This window comes from Macaca fascicularis, chromosome 11 (genome assembly GCF_037993035.2).
Source record: "Macaca fascicularis isolate 582-1 chromosome 11, T2T-MFA8v1.1".
NCBI lineage: Eukaryota > Metazoa > Chordata > Mammalia > Primates > Cercopithecidae > Macaca > Macaca fascicularis.
In genome coordinates, this window is record NC_088385.1 from 970124 (window position 1) to 990586 (window position 20463).

Here is a 20463-nt window from a genome sequence, read left to right on the forward strand (position 1 = left end):
GTTACAAGGGTATTGGGTGCTACACAAAGAGAACCACTGGGTTTATCCAGTGGCATGAGAAGCCATTCACAGCACAGTTTTCTTTCTTTTTTCTTTTCTTTTTTTTTTTTTCTTGAGATGGAGTCTTGTTCTGTTGCCCAGGCTAGAGTGCAGTGACATGGTCTCGGCTCACTGGAACCTCCACCTCCCGGGTTCAAGCAATTCTCCTGCCCCAGCCTCCTGAGTAGCTGAGATTACAGGCATGTGCCACCACACCCAACTAGTTTTTGTATTTTTAGTAGAGACGGGGTTTCACCATGTTGGCCAGGCTGGTCTTGAACTCCTGACCTCCCAAAGTGCTGGGATTACAGGCACATAACCTGTGCCCTAGCAGAGGAAGTATGAACTTTGGGCAGGGGACGGAACTTTGGGCAGGAGCCCGTGGGTGTGATGCAAGGGACAGCAGATGGTAATGGTTGGGAGTCCTGGTCCCTCAGACTACAGGCGTGAGCCACCGCACCCGGCCCACAGCGTATTTTTCTAAGGAAGAAATGCAGGTTACAGGACATTACCCTACGCATTTTCCCATTTTTGTGATATGTATTTGAACGTATATATATATTTTTTTCATGGGAAAAGCTCTGGAAGGATCTTCACCCAAAAGTTAACAAGTGATTCTCTAGGTGGTAGGATTTCAGATAACATTTTCAAGTTTCTGGGTTTTTGTTTTTTTTTCGGCTATCTGCATTTTCTAGTTTTTCTACAACCACCATGTATTGGTTGGAAAATGAAAAGGGGCCAGAAGAAGGAAGGAGTAAGTAGGAAAATTTGGTAAGAATGTGTCTCGCACCTATAATCCTAGCACTTTGGGAGGCCAAGGCGGGTGAGTCACTTGAGGTCAGGAGTTTGAGACCAGCCTGGCCAACATGGTGAAACCCAACCTCTGCTAAAAATACAAAAATTAGCCAGGTGTGGTGGCACATGCCTGTAATCCCAGCTACTTGGGTGGCTGAGCCACAAGAATCCCTTGACCCCGGGAGGCAGAGGTTGCAGTGAGCCGAGATGATGCCACTGCACTCCAGCCTGGGTGACAGAGGGGTCTCAGGATAAGAGCAAAAGAAAGAAACCAGAGAGGAAGGGAGAAATGGTCTGTGTCAGGAACTTAGGAGCCTGAGTCAGCACGAGCGCCGTCTCAGCCAGCAGCAAGACCGCCAGCAACGGTGGAGACCTCGCTGCTATTTTAACACTTGTCCTGAAGCCTCGTGGTTAGCTGGATGCACTTGGTCTCCTGGCAGCATACTTGGGGAGGGAGGGGGCAGAGAGGGAGGGCTTACACACACCTCCCCAGCACCCCTGTCTGCAAAGTGGAATCTTTTCCACAGTCATTTTAAAAGCAACATGTTGCCAGGTGGCTCGGGAGTCCTGCGGAGAAGGGCTGGAGCCCGGTTTCCCCTGTGAGAGAACCCCCGCCTGTTTCCTGCTGGGTTAGCTCTCTCTTAGTCTTTAGTTGATGCTCAGTAACTGTGTGTGTGTGTGTGTGAGAGAGAGAGAGAGAGAGAGGGAGAGAGAGAGAGAGAGAGGGTGGGGGGTCCAGGCTAGAGCTCAGTGGTGTGATCTCAGCTCACTGCAGCCTCCAAGTCCTGGGTTCAAGCGATCCTCCCATCTGAGCCTCCGGTGTAGCTGAGACCACAGACAGACCCGGCTAATTTTTAAATTTTTGTGTAGAGACGAGAGAAGGGGTGGGTCTCACTATGCTGCCCAGGCTGGTCTCGAACTCCTGGGCTCAGGCCATCCTCCTGCCTCAGCCTCCCGAAGTGCTCACTACTTAATAAAGGACTGTGGACCTTTCAGAACAGCCTGGCTGAAAAATCAATGCTGACTATGAACAAAACCGCTCCTCTGGGGTCAGGCGAGCCCACCGTGGCAAGGACGGGTTCTGGGGCGGCCCGGGCGGCCCCGCGGGGGTGGGCGTGGGGTTGCGCAGGAGGGGACCCGCCGATGGCAGAGGGTCTCCGGGGAGCGGGCGGGGCGTTGAGAGCGCGCACACAGACTCCAAACACAAACACACAAACACACAGACACACAAACAAGCGGCCACTGTGCCGAGGCGGAACGCGCTGTGCTCGCGGCCGTCCGGCCCATCCCGCAGCCCTGGGTCAGCCCCGTGAACTCAGCGGACCCGGGGGTCGGCGATTCTGCTGGGGCCAGCTGGAGAGGGGCAGGGCGGCCCCCATCTCCGAGAGAGCAGGAGTGACGCTGGGAGGAGAAGCGGCCCCCGTGCGGCCCGGGGGCGGGTGAGCGCAGGGCGAGCCCCGAGCCTGAACCCGGGAGAGGCGAGTGGGAGAAGCGGCCCCCGTGCGGCCCAGGGGCGGGTGAGCGCAGGGCGAGCCCCGAGCCTGAACCCGGGAGAGGGGAGTGGGAGAAGCGGCCCCCGTGCGGCCCGTGGCGGGGCGGGTGAGCGCAGGGCGAGCCCCGAGCCTGAACCCGGGAGAGGCGAGTGGGAGAAGCGGCCCCCGTGCGGCCCAGGGGCGGGTGAGCGCAGGGCGAGCCCCGAGCCTGAACCCGGGAGAGGCGAGTGGGAGAAGCGGCCCCCGTGCGGCCCGTGGCGGGGCGGGTGAGCGCAGGGCGAGCCCCGAGCCTGAACGCGCCGTCTCCGGGGAGGGGGAGTGCGGCGGGCGCTGCGGCCGGCAGAGGGCGGGTGGCGCAGCCCGGACCTCCCACCAGCAGAGCGCGGCGCACACACCTCCCGCTGAGATCCCGGCCTTGGCGCCTCTCTGACTTGGAAAAGAAGGAAAGAGCCAAGATATCTGCTTCTCTCGCATTCCAGTGCTCCGTTTGCTCACCCTGACCATGGCACCCGCATAAGCTCTGTTTGTTCCGGAGAGGCCAGCCCTGCGTGTGCTGTCCCTGAGCGTGCTTGGACCTAGGCACAGGACCCGGCTGAGCGGGACATTTACCGCTGCTGGGATGGAGGGAGAACAGGGGGAACCTGTTCTGGCTGAGGCCCAGCACCCCTGGAGCACCCAGCACCTGTGAGTGGAACCACAGTAAGCCAAGCTTCACTCGGTTCCAGCCCCTCACTTCTGCCCCTGCAGGGGTCCCATGGTTGCCCCGAAAGGCATCAGCACCAAACTGGCCTCGCCCACCTCCCCCTAATCAGTGGTAAGAGTCCCAGCTTGCTGGGGAGCCAGTGTTTCCTCACCAGGCTCACCTCTCTCCAACCCGCCCGTGAAGCCTGATCCTGCTTCTGCACTTGGCGCAGGATGGGAGTGAGCGGATGAGTGAGGCAGTGGGTGGGTAGGAAGGGAGAGACAATGGGGGGATGCAGGCAAGGTGGAGGGCCCATGAATAGGAAGGTGGGGGAGGATACATACCCTGGAAGAGGGGGCAGATCTTCCTCCAGGCTGTGACACTCCCTTGGCTGGTGTACTGGCCCAGCGCTACCTCCAGAAAGAACACGGGGATGCCGCAGACAAAGAAGAAGATGAAGTAGGGGATGAAGAAGGCTCCTGCAGAAAAGAGAGAGGCAGGGCTGAACCACACCCAGGCTCGTCCTCAGCCTGGATCCTTTCAGACCTCCCCTCCCCCGAACAAACCCACCCTCCACCATCCTGTTCTTAATCTCCCTCCTGACACCTCCCAGGGACCCAAGTCGGCTTCCTCCTGTCTGCCTGCCGTCCTGAGTGTTAGGCAGGTGCAGGTGGGAATGTTCTGATCTGAACCCTACACAGAATGAGAAAGACCTTGGAAGGAGAACTAACAAAAACTTAGGTGGAAATTCTAATATATATACTATTTATTTTCTTAGTGTACTTTACAAATCTAGTCAATAGATTATTTTTGGAATAAACACATGGCTTCTGTATAACTTGTGATGCTTATTAAACTTTTGGTACATTTTACAGAAAAACACCTGGGAAGCATTGTTTTCCCACTGATAATTTTCAGGGTGTTTGTTGCCTCCACCCAGTTCTGATCTGAACGGGGCTCCCAGCAGAGAAGGCCATGATGTGATTAGGTGCCAACCTGCAGGTGCCAGAGGGAGGCCAGGCCTAACAGACATCCAGCAGGTTACACAGGACTGGAATCTGAAGACAACAGCAAGCCCAGGAGACCCACCTCGGTAGGAGTCACTAAGGCATAAACCTCACGTCAGAAGTTCATCTCAGGATGAATGGATTATTGTTTGTTACACCATGAGAACACTGAGTGCTTACTTGGTGCTGACTCTTGTACGTGCTTCATCAACATCACAGTCCTTGCAAAACAACCTCCCATGGGGCAGGCCCTACTGTTATCCCCATTTTGCAGATAATAAAACTGAGGTCACTTTAAAGATGGAAAAACCGAAGCACGAATGAGGAAACTGAGGCACAAACCCAGGCGGTCTAGTCCTGAGGCTGAGCTCTTACTCACTACACTATATACCTCTGATACTTCATATCCATATTATTATGTAGAAAACACAGAAAGTACAGAGGGAAAGAAAGGCAAAAGCATTGTATATCCTTAGATTTCTTAAAAGCACACACACGTATTTCTTTTTTGCAAAAATGAGAAGTAATCATGTATCAAATACATTATTTGATAACCACTTTTTAAATTTTTACCATAAACCTCTTCATGACAATAAATACGTATCTATCTCATCATTTGATTGCTGCATAGTGTTCCACTCTGTGTATCTATCCTAGTGCACTTTGCCAGTATGTTGTCATTGGACTTTTGGTCATTTCATCCGAAACGTTGTCATAATGAAGACTGCTGTCCACATCCTCGTGTACTTGTCTAATTCACTCCTTAGTACAAATTACCAGTAGAGGAACTCCTGAGTCAAAAGGTATGCACTTTTTTTTTTTTTTTTTTTTTTTGCTTTGCGTGTGTGTATGATAAAATATACATAATATAAGTCACTTTAAGTGTTCTTTAGTGTACAGTTCAGTGGCATTAAGTATATTCGCAATGTTGTGCAACCATCACCACCATCCATCTCCAGAGCTTTTTCATCATCCCGGACTGAGACTCTGTACACATTAAACCCGAACTCCCCATTCCCCTCTCTCCCCAGCCCCTGGCAACCGTGATTCTACTTTCTGTTTCTATGCATTTGCCTATTCTAGGTACCTCATGAACGTGTAATCATACAGTGCTTCTCTCTTCGTGCCTGGCTTATTTCACTCCATGCATGCCTCCAAGATTCATCCAGGTCATAGCATGAATTCCCCTCTTTTTGAAGGCTACGTAATATTCACTTGCGGGAACCTACCACATTCTGTTTATCCATTCATCTGTTCGTGGATATTTGGGTTGTTTCCACACCTTTGGGGGACGCACATTTTTTTAAACATGCATTTCCAAATTGTTCTCCAAAACTCTTGCACCCATCTGTCAGATTCCCGGTAGCACTATGTGAGAGGAGGATCTGTCAGATTCCGGATAGCAATATGTGAGAGGAGGATCTGTCAGATTCCGGATAGCAATATGTGAGAGGAGGATCTGTCAGATTCCGGATAGCACTATGTGAGAGGAGCATCTGTCAGATTCCGGATAGCACTATGTGAGAGGAGGATCTGTCAGATTCCGGATAGCAATATGTGAGAGGAGGATCTGTCAGATTCCGGATAGCACTATGTGAGAGGAGGATCTGTCAGATTCCGGATAGCACTATGTGAGAGGAGGATCTGTCAGATTCCGGATAGCAATATGTGAGAGGAGGATCTGTCAGATTCCGGATAGCACTATGTGAGAGGAGGATCTGTCAGATTCCTGGTAGCACTATGTGAGAGGAGGATCTGTCAGATTCCCGATGGCACTATGTGAGAGGAGGATCTGTCAGATTCCTGATAGCACTATGTGAGAGGAGGATCTGTCAGATTCCGGATAGCACTATGTGAGAGGAGGATCTGTCAGATTCCGGATAGCAATATGTGAGAGGAGGATCTGTCAGATTCCGGATAGCACTATGTGAGAGGAGGATCTGTCAGATTCCGGATAGCACTATGTGAGAGGAGGATCTGTCAGATTCCGGATAGCACTATGTGAGAGGAGGATCTGTCAGATTCCGGATAGCACTATGTGAGAGGAGGATCTGTCAGATTCCGGATAGCACTATGTGAGAGGAGGATCTGTCAGATTCCGGATAGCACTATGTGAGAGGAGGATCTGTCAGATTCCGGATAGCACTATGTGAGAGGAGGATCTGTCAGATTCCCGGTAGCACTATGTGAGAGGAGGATCTGTCAGATTCCCGGTAGCACTATGTGAGAGGAGGATCTGTCAGATTCCGGATAGCACTATGTGAGAGGAGGATCTGTCAGATTCCGGATAGCACTATGTGAGAGGAGGATCTGTCAGATTCCGGATAGCACTATGTGAGAGGAGGATCTGTCAGATTCCGGATAGCACTATGTGAGAGGAGGATCTGTCAGATTCCGGATAGCACTATGTGAGAGGAGGATCTGTCAGATTCCGGATAGCACTATGTGAGAGGAGGATCTGTCAGATTCCGGATAGCACTATGTGAGAGGAGGATCTGTCAGATTCCGGATAGCACTATGTGAGAGAAGGAAAAGGTTGTGTCTTCTGGATCCTGGAGAGCCACAAGCCAGTAACTCTCCACTGAGTTCCAAAGTCCCTTTGAACCCCATGTTTGCCTTTCCAACCCTACGAATACTAGAGTGTTGGTCAACACAGTGCCAGTAACACCACTGACCCAGGTTTCAGTGGCTTGGGAAGTCCCAGGACCTAGGCTGAGGGGTAGCGTGCAGTAGAGGGACATGGCCTGAGGCCTCCCCAGAAGGCGCTTTACAGGATGCCTGTCAGGGCGTGTGGCCCACGGGACTCCTTCTGTCTGATAAAAGAGGTGGCTTCAGTTCTCGCCTGGGAGTGTGGACTTCTGCCCCACAGAAGACGGGGTGACCTCAGGAGGCCTGGAGCTGGACCCCCTCAGACTGGGTCCTCCCTGAAAGGGTGGCACCAAGTCTGGACCTTCGGGGGCAGATGAAAGGTTGGTTCTGGATCGCGTCTAGGGCGTCCTCTACCCTTGGGTTTCTAGAACGCTAACGCTGCCAACACCCTCCCCTCAAATTATCTGATCAGTGCCTTGCTTTGGAAGGTTACCCTGGTTCGTGTCTCCTTGGTGTCAGCCGAGGCTGTGGGCACAGGCAGTCCAATGATGTCCCACGGGAACCTTTACGGACAGGGTGTCCGGAAGCCCGTGGTTGGTTTAAACACCTCTAAGGTGTGCCTCACCTCCGCTGCGTGCTCGTTCCCGAACCACTCACAACCCAGATAATGGGAGTTTCCTAACGTCCTCTTTTGAGGTGAATGATTTCTTAAGGATGATCTAATTCAGGGGCCCCCCTCTTTTTCATAACCAAAGACCTCATTAGACCGATAGTTTTATTACTCTTTTTGTTTCTTTTGAAAGATTTTTCTCTACAGAACTATGTTTGCTAATTAATAATCAATAAATTTCCCTGCATATATTAGTAAAAATCATATTTAACTGCCAATCAGGCCTTGTGGTCAGCTTGAGATAAACTTTATTATCACTATGAGTTAGTACAGTTCAGTCTACAGCAAAAACTAAAGGACATTTGAACTAGTCTGAGACGTCCTGTTTCCACATCCATCCATCATTAGGTTGTTGGAAATGAGAAAATGAATTCCTGGCCCCCTCGTCTTAAAGATGAAAGAAAGGGTGCCTTTCCCAAGAGTTAGGCTGGGACGAGGGTCACCCGGATCCGACATTCCGTGATGTTACTGGGGGTACTTATCTCTCTCTGTATGCACCCCGCCCCACGGCCAGGACAGAGGCTGCAGCCACAGCAGAAGCCAGTGGCAGGACAGAGGCAGGGCGAGCGCCCGACGCCGAGGCCCTGCTTCCCAGGCCCTAGTGCTCTCTCCCTCCCGGATAGCTGGGTGAGGAGTGTGCCGTGACGCAGGAAGCAGCCAGCCTGGTTCCAGGGCCCTCTGAGGTCCTGGGCAAATCCTCCTCCACCAAAGGAGGGCTTAGCCTGGGCCACCTCCACCTCCAACCCTGACATCCTATATGCCATGAGATGGTGGCCCTGGATGAAGAAGGAAACCAGCACCCTGCCCCTTCATCCTCCTTCCCCTGACTTTCTGGCCCAGGGTCAGCCTGCCCTCTCAGCCTCAGCGCTAGAGACCAAGCCAGTCCGAGAAATCCTACTGCTTTTTCTTAGGAGTTGTCAATTCAAGCAGCTTGTGATCATAACTATAAGCTTTAAAAATACATATAAGCTTTAAAATACATAGCAAGATATGTAGTAGACACTCCGTAAATATTGGTCAGATTTAATATAAATAGTGGTTAGGAGGATTTTCTCAACAACGGTTAGCTCTAATGTGAGTATTCTTTCTACCTTCCTGAAATGTTTCTAATGTTTGCAATAAACATATACCTTTTCCACAAGAAGAAGAAAAGTGATTTCAAGAGGCAAAAATAAAACGACTCTGACCACTCACAAAGGACTGCCCATTGAACGACTCTATTCCTATGAAATAGCCCTAACAGCGATCCACAGAGATCGGCAGCACGCGAGCGGTTGCCAAGGGCTGGCCGGGAGAGGGAATGAGGAGCGACGGCTGATGAATATAAGATTTCTTTTGGGGATGATGAAAATGTTCTAAAAGTGATTGTGGCGACGGTTGCACAATCCTGTGACTAAAAACCACTGAACTGTACACTTAGAAAAAGGAATCGGGCCCCTCCCCACCACTGCTAATTTTTACATCCAGGGCTGAAAAACAATAAAATCATGTGTCTCTAATTTGAAAAACAAACTCAAAGGCAAGGTATTTCTCCAACCAAAATTGCTTCGGAGGCTCCTATCTCACTCAGAACAGAGCCTGAGTGACCCTGTTACCTCTCAGACCTCACCCCATTCTCTCCCTCTCTCATTCCGCCCCAGCCACACCTGCCTCCTCACTGCTCCTCAGACAGGCCTGCTGCTTCCAGTCCCAGGACCTGTGTCTCCATCCAGGATACACCCACGACACTCACACCTTCACTTCCTTCAAGTCTGCTGAGCCGTCCCCTTCCCCTCTGCACGCCTAGCATTCCCCATCCCTCTTCCCTGCGTCACGCCTCACCCCTCCACGCGTCACCATTTGACGTGGACCGTGCTGCACTGTTTGTCCGCAACCTGCCGCGGACACAGCACCACCCCCCAGAATCCCTCCACGGAGTGTGGCACTTGGAATGTGTTGTTTCGCACCCAGCGCCGGGTCTGGCACGTGACAGGCCTGCAGTCATGTTCGCTGAATGAATGGCTGAATTCTATCAACAACTGACCTTTACATAGTTACGAAGGAGCTTGCTAAAAACTAGAATTTCTTGGTCCTGCCCGTGGCCTAATTTCATCTTCACCATCGCCCTGGGAGGTACTGTCCCCATTTCACGGAGGGGACGCTGAGGCTAATGGTGGAGCTGGAACTCAAACTCAAGTCCTCCGATTCCAAAATAGCCCTCTTTTTATAAACCACACTGCCCAGGAAGGAGGGCCCAGGTAGGCACTGCCCAGCTGCCAGGGCACAGCTCTCCCCACCATGCCTACCTCAAAGTGAACTCACCACCTCCGTTTTTGTAGCAGAGATAGGGAAACCTCCAGACATTGCCCAGCCCAATGATCTCCCCGGCCACTGACAGCACAAACTCCATCTTGCTGTTCCATTGGCCCCGATCCTTCACCTGGTCCTCGTCTTCCTGATCCAACTTCTCTCCCTCCTCGGGGACCCAGGAGACCGCAGGAGGCCCGTGCTCCTGCACTGCCACTTTCCCATCCATGGCCGTGTGGCGGATTGGGAGGCCCCGCTGGGTGGGCAGGATGACGAGGGCCAAAGCCTGGTGGGAAGAGAAGAAATCAGCTGTAAAACCCGACATGCTCCCGCCAGCCCTGCTTTGCCATCCTGATCTCTGCTGTCAGCGTATCGCTGCTCTTCCCAAGTGCTCATGGCATTCACACCTAAGGTTACGCTTCGTTCTCATCACTCTCAGAGCAAATAAAGAGCAAATCTTAGTTTTCTGAGTTTGCAGATGCGGAAATCCAGGCCTTGACAGACGAAGTGATTTGCCCAAGACCACTCAGGAGTAGAACTGTGACGAAAACCCAGGCTTGAGCTTTTCATTTTCATGTCCCTTTTTATTGGCACAGCTCGCCACCATCCCAGCCGGCCCATCTGCCCAGGTCCTTGATGTCTGCTGAGTGGCCTCAGCCTAGCCTCTGGCCTCCAGGCCAGAAGGGATCAAGGCTGCCGAGGTAGCAAGGGTCAAAGGGCAGGTGTGGCCGGAGTGACCGCATGGTTCTCTCCTAGCCAGCTGTGTGCGAAGGTGATCGATCAACGTGGAGTAAACAGGGGAGCTAGCAGCTCTGGGCAGCTGATTGGGAGGAAAAGAGAAGGTGGGGCCTCTGAACAAGGCCAGAAGACAACAAGGATTGGCACCAGGGGCAAGTGTAAGCCTTCGAGGGAGCCCCAGCTCCTCTTCTCTCTGTTGCATCTCTGTCCTGAGAAAAACCGGGGGGCCCTGGTACCAGAAGGGATCAGCAGACCAGTTCTCGCTCGGCTGGCAATCATCTCCACATGACCCCCAAGGTGACCAAATGACTGGCTCTTCAAGAGGGAGGCCCAGCAATGGCTGCCATCGCGGCGGGTCACTGCCCTTCCTTCTCCCTGCCCTCCTAGAGAGCCCAAAGTGCCCTAGACCTCCAGAAAAAATGACGTGGGCCATTCTCAGTTCTACTCTCTGGCCCTTGGCCTGCTTGTCAACTGCCAGGAGATAAATCCGGTTCTGTCAGGGTGTATCTCCAGTCTGTGTTTACCTTCTCCTCCCTCTCATACACACAAACAATTACCCTGAGGCCATCTCTGCCTTTATGCCCAGGGAATTGCCAAGAGGAGGTGCCCCAGACTGTAGAGGGGAGCACCCATCCCACAGCCCCTCACCTCAGAGGGGCATTGAGGGAATCAAGTGACCAGGTCTACCGAGTGCTCTGCGTTCCTCCAAGGCTCTAGAGAAACACAGGGATTCTTTTTATTAAGGAAGAGTCTGTGTTTATTTGTTGGTCCTTTTAACCCAGGCAACAGCCCAAGCCCAAGTCAGTTAGAAAGGCGTGGGCAGGAGCCATTTGAGGCTATGGAAATTTTTGAAGGTGACTTGGAGGGTGCCAGGAACGGGAAAGCGTGTCAGAGTGAAATTCTGGTTTGGGACCTACTTGGAGGCTTCCCCTGCAGCCCAGGAGGGAGGATGAGGAGAGACACCCAGTGGAAATCAAAGGTCCTGAGTCTCTGATATAAGGGAGAAGGGGGCAGGGTGGGGGAAGAGAGCTTCTGGGTCCGTCCGGAGTATGTGATCAGACCCATGGGGGCTTTGAGCACTGGAGCCTTGGGAGAACAAATGGGGAGTTAGGCCCGGGGGAGAAGTTGGTACCATCTGAACCCAAATGTCGATGTTGCTACAGAATTAGGACCGAGGCACCCTGAGAAATGACCCTGGACTCATCCCCAAACAAATGAACAAACTAGCGAACGAGCTTGAAAACATTCATGAAAAAGCACCGGACGGGAAACCCAAGTTCTAATCCAGATCTAGCTGTTAATAACAATAGCAGGCTAACACCTGAGTGAGCCCCGTGTTCACAACAGGCACTCTTTCTCTGTGTGACTGAAGTGCGTCCTCGTAAGAATCTTTGAAGTTAGGCATTACTAGTAGCTCCACTTCGTGTGTGAGAAAGTGAAGCTCCGAGAGATTAAGGAACAGTGCCCGGTGCCTGCGGGGCCTCGGGGACACCATTCTCGAATGCTAGAAGAAACTTACCGAGACAGTGAGTCGTGGAGCTGGGTCTCTAACTTGCTGTGTGACCTCAGGCCAATCACACCTCCTCTCTGAACCCTAAGTCTCCCTGAAAGAGAGAACGACCGCTGCTCAGCAGGGGTTTTCGGAGGGCGAAGGGATAAAAACAAGACTCAGTAAAGAGAAGGAGAACCGACGGTCTGTGCTCGCCCGCCATAGGGTGAGCTCCAAACACAAGGACCCCTGGGGCGGTGGTCAGAACTGAGCCTGACTGTTCCCAGACCAGAGGCAGCGATCGCAGGACCAAGGTGGTCTCCAGAGTTGGGGGAGTGGAGTCTTGTTGGGGAAAAGGAGTAAATGAAGGAAAAGCCGGAGGGGAGCAGGGGCAGGGAAGCAAATCACAGAATCCCGTGTGGGCCCAGGGTTTGAGTTTTATCAGAAATAGGGGAAGAGAGAAAAGAGAACAGGAGCTGATGAACTGACACAGACACTGACACATGATTTTTTAAAAAATAAAAATGTAATTGGGAGAAGCATAACTTGTGGTTAAGAATGAAAATCCAGAATGGCAGAATGAAAGCAAGAGCAAGTGAAAAGGAAAACCGGCCCCGAGCCACGGTAACTTAGGGGGAAATAGGCTTGCACTGCAGCAAGACGGATTTAAGTCAGACTCAGGGAAGAAATGGCCCAGAGGATGTTGGACACCAAAACAAGCTGTACTGAGTTCTCCTTTCTGGCTGCTTTTAAAAGGTGCACCCCACCCCCGCTGTGCGTTCCACCTCCAGCTTCAGCTGGCCGCCTCCCCAGCCCCTCGCGTCTCCTCCCAAGGCCGCCCACCTGCTTTGCTAAGCTGCGGCAGGGGTGAGGGACGGCCGATGGACCTCATCATACTTCAGTGCCCTTCAGAAGCAAACACAATTTCCACCCCGGGCTTGGTGCTGCCCAGAGAGGAAATCTTCAAGAGACTAGAAAGTCCAAAGTTAACTCTGTTTTCAGGAGCTGGGCGTGTAGCCAGAGGCCAGCTGGGGCTCGCAGAGGAGCAGACAAGACCAGAAATGCTGCTGCCCAGGTACCGCTGGCGTCCCAGCTCTGTCCCCTTTGCTCCCCAGTCCAGCACAGGAACAGCTCAGCACTTGCACATGGGGGATGGGACCCACCCCTGCTTCAGCCTACACCCACATACCAACACCCATTCGCGTACACACACTGGTGCCATTTCCCGTCACGTCCCTTTGCACACACATACCTGTGTGCATGACCAAAACCTGGCTCCCTCTGCAGTCCTCCACACCCCGTGAGCTGCTTGTCTCAGTCGGTGGCTGCCCGCAGCTCCCCTGAGTGCTCCCCTTGGGCACAAGCACACCCATGCCGCCCACCGCCCAAAGCCAAGACAGCTTCCTCCTGGGAGACGCCGGGCACCCAGCTCGTTATGCTCAGCCAGGAGGCAGACGACAGGAGCCCCTCACCTGTGATCATTTATTGCAGTTCCTGGGCCCTCAGGAATGCCCCGAGGTTTCTCCTCTCCACTGTTCCTTCCACCTCGATGGACACCATCTGCTTCCCCTCCCCTCGCCGGATGACCACCCCTGCTTTCACCCACTGCCGTGACCAGCTCCCCATCGGTGGACTTTCCTGCTCCACAGGCTGATCTCTGAGCCGCTCCCACGCTGGACGGGGCGGAGCTAGGGGGCACCCCTTGTCCTGAGAGTCGGTCGTGGGCATCAGACTTGCCCTCTGGCCCGAGGTTACTGCAGGTCCTGCCTTCCACCACAGACATGCACAGTTCCACAGTCTCACTTCCCTGGGCTCTATCCCTCCAGCCCCTCTGGGCAGCAGGTGGAGACTGCAAAACCAGAGCCAGGCCCTCCACTTCCCGCTCACCTCAGTCCCCAGCACCGGCTCCTGCGAGCAGCTCAGCTGCGGGCATCAGGTCTCCAGGAGAGTTCCAGGGTGGCCGCTTACAGGAAAGTCAAGAGAGCCGGGACCTGAAAGGGAAACTGTCCTCCACGTTCACGCCTTATGCTGTTCCTCCCAGTGCAAGATCCCATGGGACTTGTCCAGGGACTCCCAGACAGAAAGAAGCTGTGTGTGTGTGTGTGTGTGTGTGTGTGTGTGTGTGTGTGTGTGTGTGTGTGTTGGGAAGTGAAGGGACAGAGAAATACCAGGAGCAACAGGAGGGACTGAGGCCAAAAGTTTGTGAACCAAGATTACAACATCCAACCTCAGGAAGTCAAGTCCTCTGTCCCCAGTGTTCCCACCCCCATCCCACTCCCACTATGAACCCACTGTCTCCAGACCGGTGCCCTCCCAGTGGGCATGGTCCCATGCTGACCCCTCCAGAGCTGGGCTGAGCTGCTCCCTTGGGCAGGGGAAGGGGCTCAGAGGCTCACACCCTGACCTCATCTCCCCTCCTCCTGCTCCTTGCCCTTCCTCCTTTCCCCTCCCCCTTCCCCCTTTTCCTCTATCCCCCTCCAGAACCATCTCCTTCCCAGGGACGAGGAGATGGGATGTGCAGCACAGGGGACAGCCCTCTCTTACCAGAGACTCCAGGCTGGAAACTGAGAACCTTGGGAGGGGAGGTGACCTCACTGATGAGGGCAAGGGAGGAGGGTGAATCACACCCTGGAGTTTTCCACCAAGTACCTGCCCTCTGTGGCTTCCAGGCAGGGCCCTGGACCTTCACAACCACTACCCCTCTCCTTGGGATTTTCCTAGAGAAAGCACCCAGAGCATATCTCAAGAAGCAACGTAGAGAGGACCCAGGCTTGGGACCAGACAGACCTGAGGTTCTTCTCCTCTATCATGTATCAGTCACGACAGCTAGACAAGGGTCAGCCTCGGTTTCCCAGTCTGTCAAACGTAGGTAACAATACAGTATCGACTTTGCGGGGCTGCTGTGAAGTGCTGGGATATCACAGGTGCTTCGGGGGGTGTGGGTCCTCTGGAAGCAGAGGCTGGGACAGTGGGGTATCTGCTCCCAGGCACCTCTGGTCGCTGCACAGCACCAGGCACCTACCTAGAAGTTGTCTGGAGTGGCCTGGCAGCTATCAGTGGGGAAGGGTATTTTTGAATACATGTGCCCTATGCTGTGCGCCCAGTGAGTTCCTCCAGAACAGTGTCCTCGTCACTGTCCCTGAGCACGTCCACCTGGTGCTGGGTACGGCACCGTCCCACCGCCCTTCATTCAGAATAGCCGGTGCCTCCTTCAAGCAAAGGAGATGCTTCTTCAGCTCTAGGTGGCATGAAGGGAGAGGAAGTTGTGGGGAGAAAGGGAAAATTCCTTTTACATGTGCTTCCTCTTTGTACTTTAGAACTTCTCAGCAGGGGTGGGGTGTGAAGTGAGAATCTCAGTCTGTAGTTTTCCATCAAGCACCCCCACTGTGTGTCTCTCGGTCCCCTCTCAGCATCTCCTGTGGGGTTTCACATGCTGAGGAAGGCAGAGCAGGTCTCAGCTCTCAGACCCATTGCCTCTACGAAACCAGCAGCCGGGCTGGGGGTCAGCCGTGGCACAGTAGGACGTGGCCCAGCAAGAATCCATACTTGAGCCACCCCGGTGCTCAGGTGTGGCCTGTCCCTGAGTGTCAGGTCCACCGTGGATTGACCATAGAGCTATTGCAGAGGGGACATCAAAGTCCGTGCGATCACCTAGCTGTAGCTACTGCAGAACAAAACACGAGCCTCTGCATAAAAATGAGAAAGAGGGGAGAGGATCTGGCAACCCACGAGGGTGAGTTTTCCTCAAAAATTACATTTAGCGCCTACGGTGTGACATGCTTTCTGCGAGGACGAACAGCAACAGCCCAGCAGTCCTGTCTCCTCTCCTTCACCTTGTCAGAGAACAGCTGCCTGGTTGACCTGGCCCGGGGAGTGCAGTTTGACTTGCCCCCGAAACAGCTACCTAGTTCCTCCCTGTTTTTATCTGACTACCTCTGGCCTTAGTCCCACCATCTTAATGTTGAGTCCTTCCTTACTCAAGTTCTCCTAGCCTCCAACACCCACTTAGTATTCAGACCAGTTAGTAAACTCCTGGAGGCCAGAGACTCTCACCTTTGCAAAAGGTAGGCATCCTGGGATGCCTAGCTGAGCCTGGGCTGTTTCCACACTGAGGAGCGTGCAGAGTGAAGATGACGTGTAGCTAAATGAATCTATTACCTTGGCTGAGGTAGGAACCACTGGCCACCACAGAACGTTCTCACCACCCTCATCTTCTAACCCCGTGCGTACTTTCGGAGGGCCTGGAATAGGACTTACTCCTGAGCATCTAACTCAGACGAGGAGTTTCACATGTTACTTCATTTCATCCCCTTAAGAACTTTGAAATGTAAAAATCATCAGCCCCGTTTTACAGATGGGAAACTGGGGTGAGTAAATAGAAGCTACGTGGTTTGTCCGAAGGCTACACACGAGTGAGTGATGGTGCTGGGATTTGAACCTGGGCCTCTTGGCTCCAAAAATCTATGCTTGTTCCACTGTAGCATACTGTCCCCGACCATGGATATCGATAGGGCAGGGGTCTCATTTCATAATTCGTTATTTCTGCCTCTCACAGGTAATACAATTCTGCCTCAGAAAAGGCACTCGGTGTTTACTGGATGGAGGATGGATGGACGCACAGATGGACAGATGGATGGATGGATGGATGGACAGACGGATGGATGGACGGACGGACGGATGGATGGATGGATGGACGGACGCATGGATGGACGCACGGATGGACGGACGGATGGATGGATGGACGGATGGATGGACGGACGGATGGAACTTGAAGGGGGAAAAATGATCACAGTTTTCCCTTTTCTGGGAGGACATTGTTTCCCCAGAATCAGAGGGCTTAGATGACTCAGGTCCTGCTTATCTTGGACGATGCTGCTGTGCGGAGTAGCACTCTCAGGCCACCGGAGGCAGAATTATTTTAGGACTACCTCTCCCTCCAGTGCAACCTAGTCTGAGACTGGGGACAGCAAGGGTATCTCTAAACTCTTCCTGAGCTCTCCTGTGATGCTGGCAGCCCGAAGTGGTGGGGCTGGAGCTATGGGAAATAGGATGGGTTTGCCCGAATGCTCCCCAGGGCAGCTGTCCCTATAGCATCTGTTGGACTCTAACAACACTGATGTGAGTAGTGGTATTCCTGTTTTATGGAAGAGAAGACTAAGGATCAGAGAGATTACACTTGCCCAAGGTCACACAGTTAGTATGTAAAAGGGCCAGGATCCAAGCCAGGCCTGCAAGCCCCTCTAAAGGAGTACGCCCAGCTGGCTGTGGCGTCTCTGAGTTGGTGCACATGTGCACCTGTCTCTGAGGATGAGGAGGGGCTGGTGCCTGCATGGCTGTGTACGGATCTGAGACCCGGGTGTCCATGTGGGCAAGGTCTGAGGCCCCACGCAGCCTGGTGGGCTCAGTGTCTAACAAGCTGCTTCCCCACAGCCCTGGGCATAGTCTGTAACTCTCCTGTACCTCTGCTTCTGCTCTCCCTGTTCAGCGTGCCCCGGGCTCTCACTGCTTGCCTTTCTTCTCTAACAGGTGTGGCCTCCAGACAAGAGAGGGCCCCTTCCTTTTGGGTCTTCTCTGGGAACTCCACGATACAGGGCCCACCCTTCCAGGCTGGGGAAGCAGGTGTCACTGACTCGGCTGCCCTACACCCCCACCCCCACCCCACCCCCATCTCTTCAGCCCTACTGGCTAAGGCCAAGGTACTCCTGCTTCCTTCCCTCAACCCTGACCCCTGACCCAAGCCAGCAGCATTCTCACACACTGCCTGCCAGCCCCGCCTGCGGTTACAGCCTCATCCCCTTGGCCACCTCCTTCGAGTTCGATGACCTCACACCGTGTGTCACCAAGTGACTGAAAGGACCCTCACACCCATGACCGCCTTTGAGCCCCACAACAAGCCTGCTTGGAGAAGGAGCGCCTGGCATCATCTTCAACTGCAGAGCAAAGAACCTGAATTCCAAGCGGCTGCCCAAAGACACCCAGCAAGTTCTGGAACCACATCTCCTGATTCTTACACCAACAGGTGACTCTCACACCATGTTACACCATCAGGACGCTCCTAGATGCGACTCAGATCACATCTGAGTCTCACATTCCGCCGAGGCTGGCAGTTCTGGCAACTTTGGTCAGATGGATGGATACAGACAGGTACCCTTAGAACCCAACCTGCACCATGAGGTCCTGCCCCACCCCAGTTATCCTTTTCCACAGCTCTTTGCTCTTTTCTGTCATGGTATCTGTCACTCATTGTTTAGGAAATTGTGTCTGTTTTTGCTCCTGGTGTGTCACGAGCCCAGCACAGCACCATGAACCCAGCACCACACCACGAACCCAACACCGCACCACGAGCCCAGCACGGCACCACGAACCCAGCACGGCACCACAAGCCCAGCACGGCACCACGAGCCCAGCACGGCACCACGAGCCCAGCACGGCACCATGAACCCAGCACCACACCACGAACCCAACACCGCACCGCGAGCCCAGCACCGCACCGCGAGCCCAGCAGGGCACCGCGAGCCCAGCACCGCACCACACGGGAGGTGTTCTGTCAATAGTGTCCGATGGATGGAGCTGCGGGTCTTGCAGCGTCTCGAGTTCCGGCCTGCCTCTCCAGCAGACGTATTTCTCCCCCGGTGAGACTGACACTGAGCCCAGCACCCTTGGGGAATGCCCGAGCAGTCATTCTCCAGGGAAGGGCAGCCAAGGCTGACATACAGTAGGACAGCTGTCATTAATCTTCACCAACTCTTCCAACGACAAAAAGTCAAAAATTGAAGACTAGCAAATATTTCAGTGCATTTTTGTCCACTAATGGACATGTGAAGAACTGAGATCACCCAGGGAAGCCTGTGCACCCTCCGACTGCAGATCTAAGAATCACGGGACACACCAAGGGCAGCATCAGAAGACCCATCAGAACAAAGGTGGGCACAAGGGCAGACCCCCAAGCCCGTGCATAGGCCAGGAGAGATGTAGCCGTGTGCACAGCCACTTCCAAAACCACACACAAAGCAACAGCCCGTGGCCGGGCGTGGTGGCTCACGCCTGTAATCCCAGCACTTTGGGAGGCCGAGGCGGGCAGATCACGAGGTCAGGAGATCGAGACCATCCTGGCGAACACGGTGAAACCCCGTCTCTACTGAAAATACAAAAAAAAATTAGCCGGGCGAGGTGGCGGCGCCTGTAGTCCCAGCTACTCGGGAGGCTGAGGCAGGAGAACGGCGTAAACCCGGGAGGCGGAGCTTGCAGTGAGCTGAGATCCGGCCACTGCACTCCAGCCTGGGCAACAGAGCGAGACTCCGTCTCAAAAAAAAAAAAAAAAAAAGCAACAGCCAGAAATATGTGGGCCCTGGCTCCATGCCCATATCCAGAGGTAAGGCTGCAGAGACACATCTGTGGCACCCTCTGGGCACCCCCTCCGCCATGCCCACTGTCCCCGAGCGGGGGTGGACTTCCTTCCACCTGGATCCTCTTTGCAGCCTCACCCGAAAGAGCTCCTCGCTCCTGCCTGCAGCTCAGGCCCTGACAGCAGCGCTGTGGCCACGGCAGCACCACCCCCTCGTGGCCACATCTGGCGGTGCCCCGGCATCCGGTGTCTCCAATCCTCAGAAGAGCGAGGCGGTCCCAAGGAAGTGGCATTCCTCTGCTGGACGGGCCGGGCAGTGCCCTCCTCTGCCAAGGCTCCCGAACCTGCTGCACTGGGCGTGGTCACAGCCAGCCCTCTCCCACGTCCCCCGCGCCCGGCCTCGGTGGGCACACGGGCACAGTTTTGGCCGCTGGGGGTAGGCGAGGACACAGCAGGGAACGTGGGGAGGAGGAAGCTGCCACCAGCCTTCGCCGTTCCTTTGGCTAGGACTCGGGTCTCCTTCACGCGTCCCTCAATTTCCTTTCTTATTCCACAGCGCAAAGGAGGAGGAAGGAAGCTGAGGACGTGTGGCCAGAGGCGGGGCAGCCCCCTCTGGTCCAGATGCCTGATGATGGAGGCCCTCAGCCTGGCCCCACCACCAGCCCCCCATCACCGTGCTGAGTGGGCCCCAGGGAGAACTCAGTGGGGGAAGCTATGATGGGGAGGGGCAAGGTCCTAAAGTCACAACTGTAGCATGGGGAAGGGTCAAGGCAGCCAGGCAGAGGGGCAGAAATCAGACAGAACCACTAGCAGTCAGCGGGAAGAATGTGGATTTAATGGAATGAAGGGTGAGGGGGCCCGAAGCCAGCAACAGTCTCGCCCCACCCACCAGCCCCCACCCAGCTTCCCAAGGGTCTCAGAGGGCCACTCTTGGCACTGGCCTTGCACATCTGTTCAGCAACTCCCGAGCTGAAAAGTCGGAGTGGGAGGCCTCCAGCTCGGCAGATGGATTCCAAAACACCCCTTTTGTCTTATCCACTCCAGGTGCGGGGCAGGGAAGCACATGCGGCTGCTTCTGCCCTGTCCCCTCTGCAGCCATCCCCACGGCCAGGCTCACAGGCACCATCCCAGGGCCTGCCCCTAACAGTGAGACTCTAGCTCTGTGAGTCTGAGCAGCGAGGTCCTGGGGGTGGCGGGAGCCGAGGGTCCTGCTGGGTTCCGCTGGGGCAGGTCCTCGGCTGGGCACATGAGCTGACGGATTCTCTGCAGGGAGCGCGGAGGCGGCTGTCAGGGGGCAGAGTGGGGGCAGGTCTGCCAGCTTCCCTCATCA

The 20463-nt window shown here is 54.3% G+C and overlaps 2 protein-coding genes across 27 annotated transcripts in view; both read right to left on the reverse strand.

Annotated features, from left to right (window-relative positions):
• The window catches only part of SLC6A12 (solute carrier family 6 member 12), a 26573-nt gene extending 12787 nt beyond the window's left edge, over positions 1–13786 (reverse strand). For 3 of the 16 annotated variants that reach the window (XR_006690340.3, XM_005569711.5, XM_074005999.1), the window contains exons 1-4: positions 13676–13786; positions 11819–11903; positions 9577–9847; positions 3354–3488 (exon numbers count right to left, since the gene is read on the reverse strand). Coding sequence is in view for 8 of the 16 variants with exons in the window: in XM_005569711.5 (XP_005569768.1) it covers positions 3354–3488; positions 9577–9790 (349 nt within the window). In the remaining 8 variants the exon portion in view is untranslated. Of the gene's footprint in view, positions 1–3353; positions 3489–9576; positions 9848–9968; positions 10330–11818; positions 11904–12631; positions 12918–13260 lie in introns of those variants that run through there. The other 13 variants (XR_012419832.1, XM_074005997.1, XR_012419828.1 and 10 more) reach the window with 8 other exon arrangements.
• A 6160-nt stretch (positions 13787–19946) lies between these two features.
• The window catches only part of SLC6A13 (solute carrier family 6 member 13), a 42892-nt gene continuing 42375 nt past the window's right edge, over positions 19947–20463 (reverse strand). For 6 of the 11 annotated variants that reach the window (XR_012419835.1, XM_074006004.1, XM_045364539.2 and 3 more), the window contains one exon: positions 19947–20417. Coding sequence is in view for 9 of the 11 variants with exons in the window: in XM_074006004.1 (XP_073862105.1) it covers positions 20274–20417 (144 nt within the window). In the remaining 2 variants the exon portion in view is untranslated. The remainder of the gene's footprint in view (positions 20418–20463) is intronic. The other 5 variants (XR_012419834.1, XM_074006005.1, XM_045364536.2 and 2 more) reach the window with 1 other exon arrangement.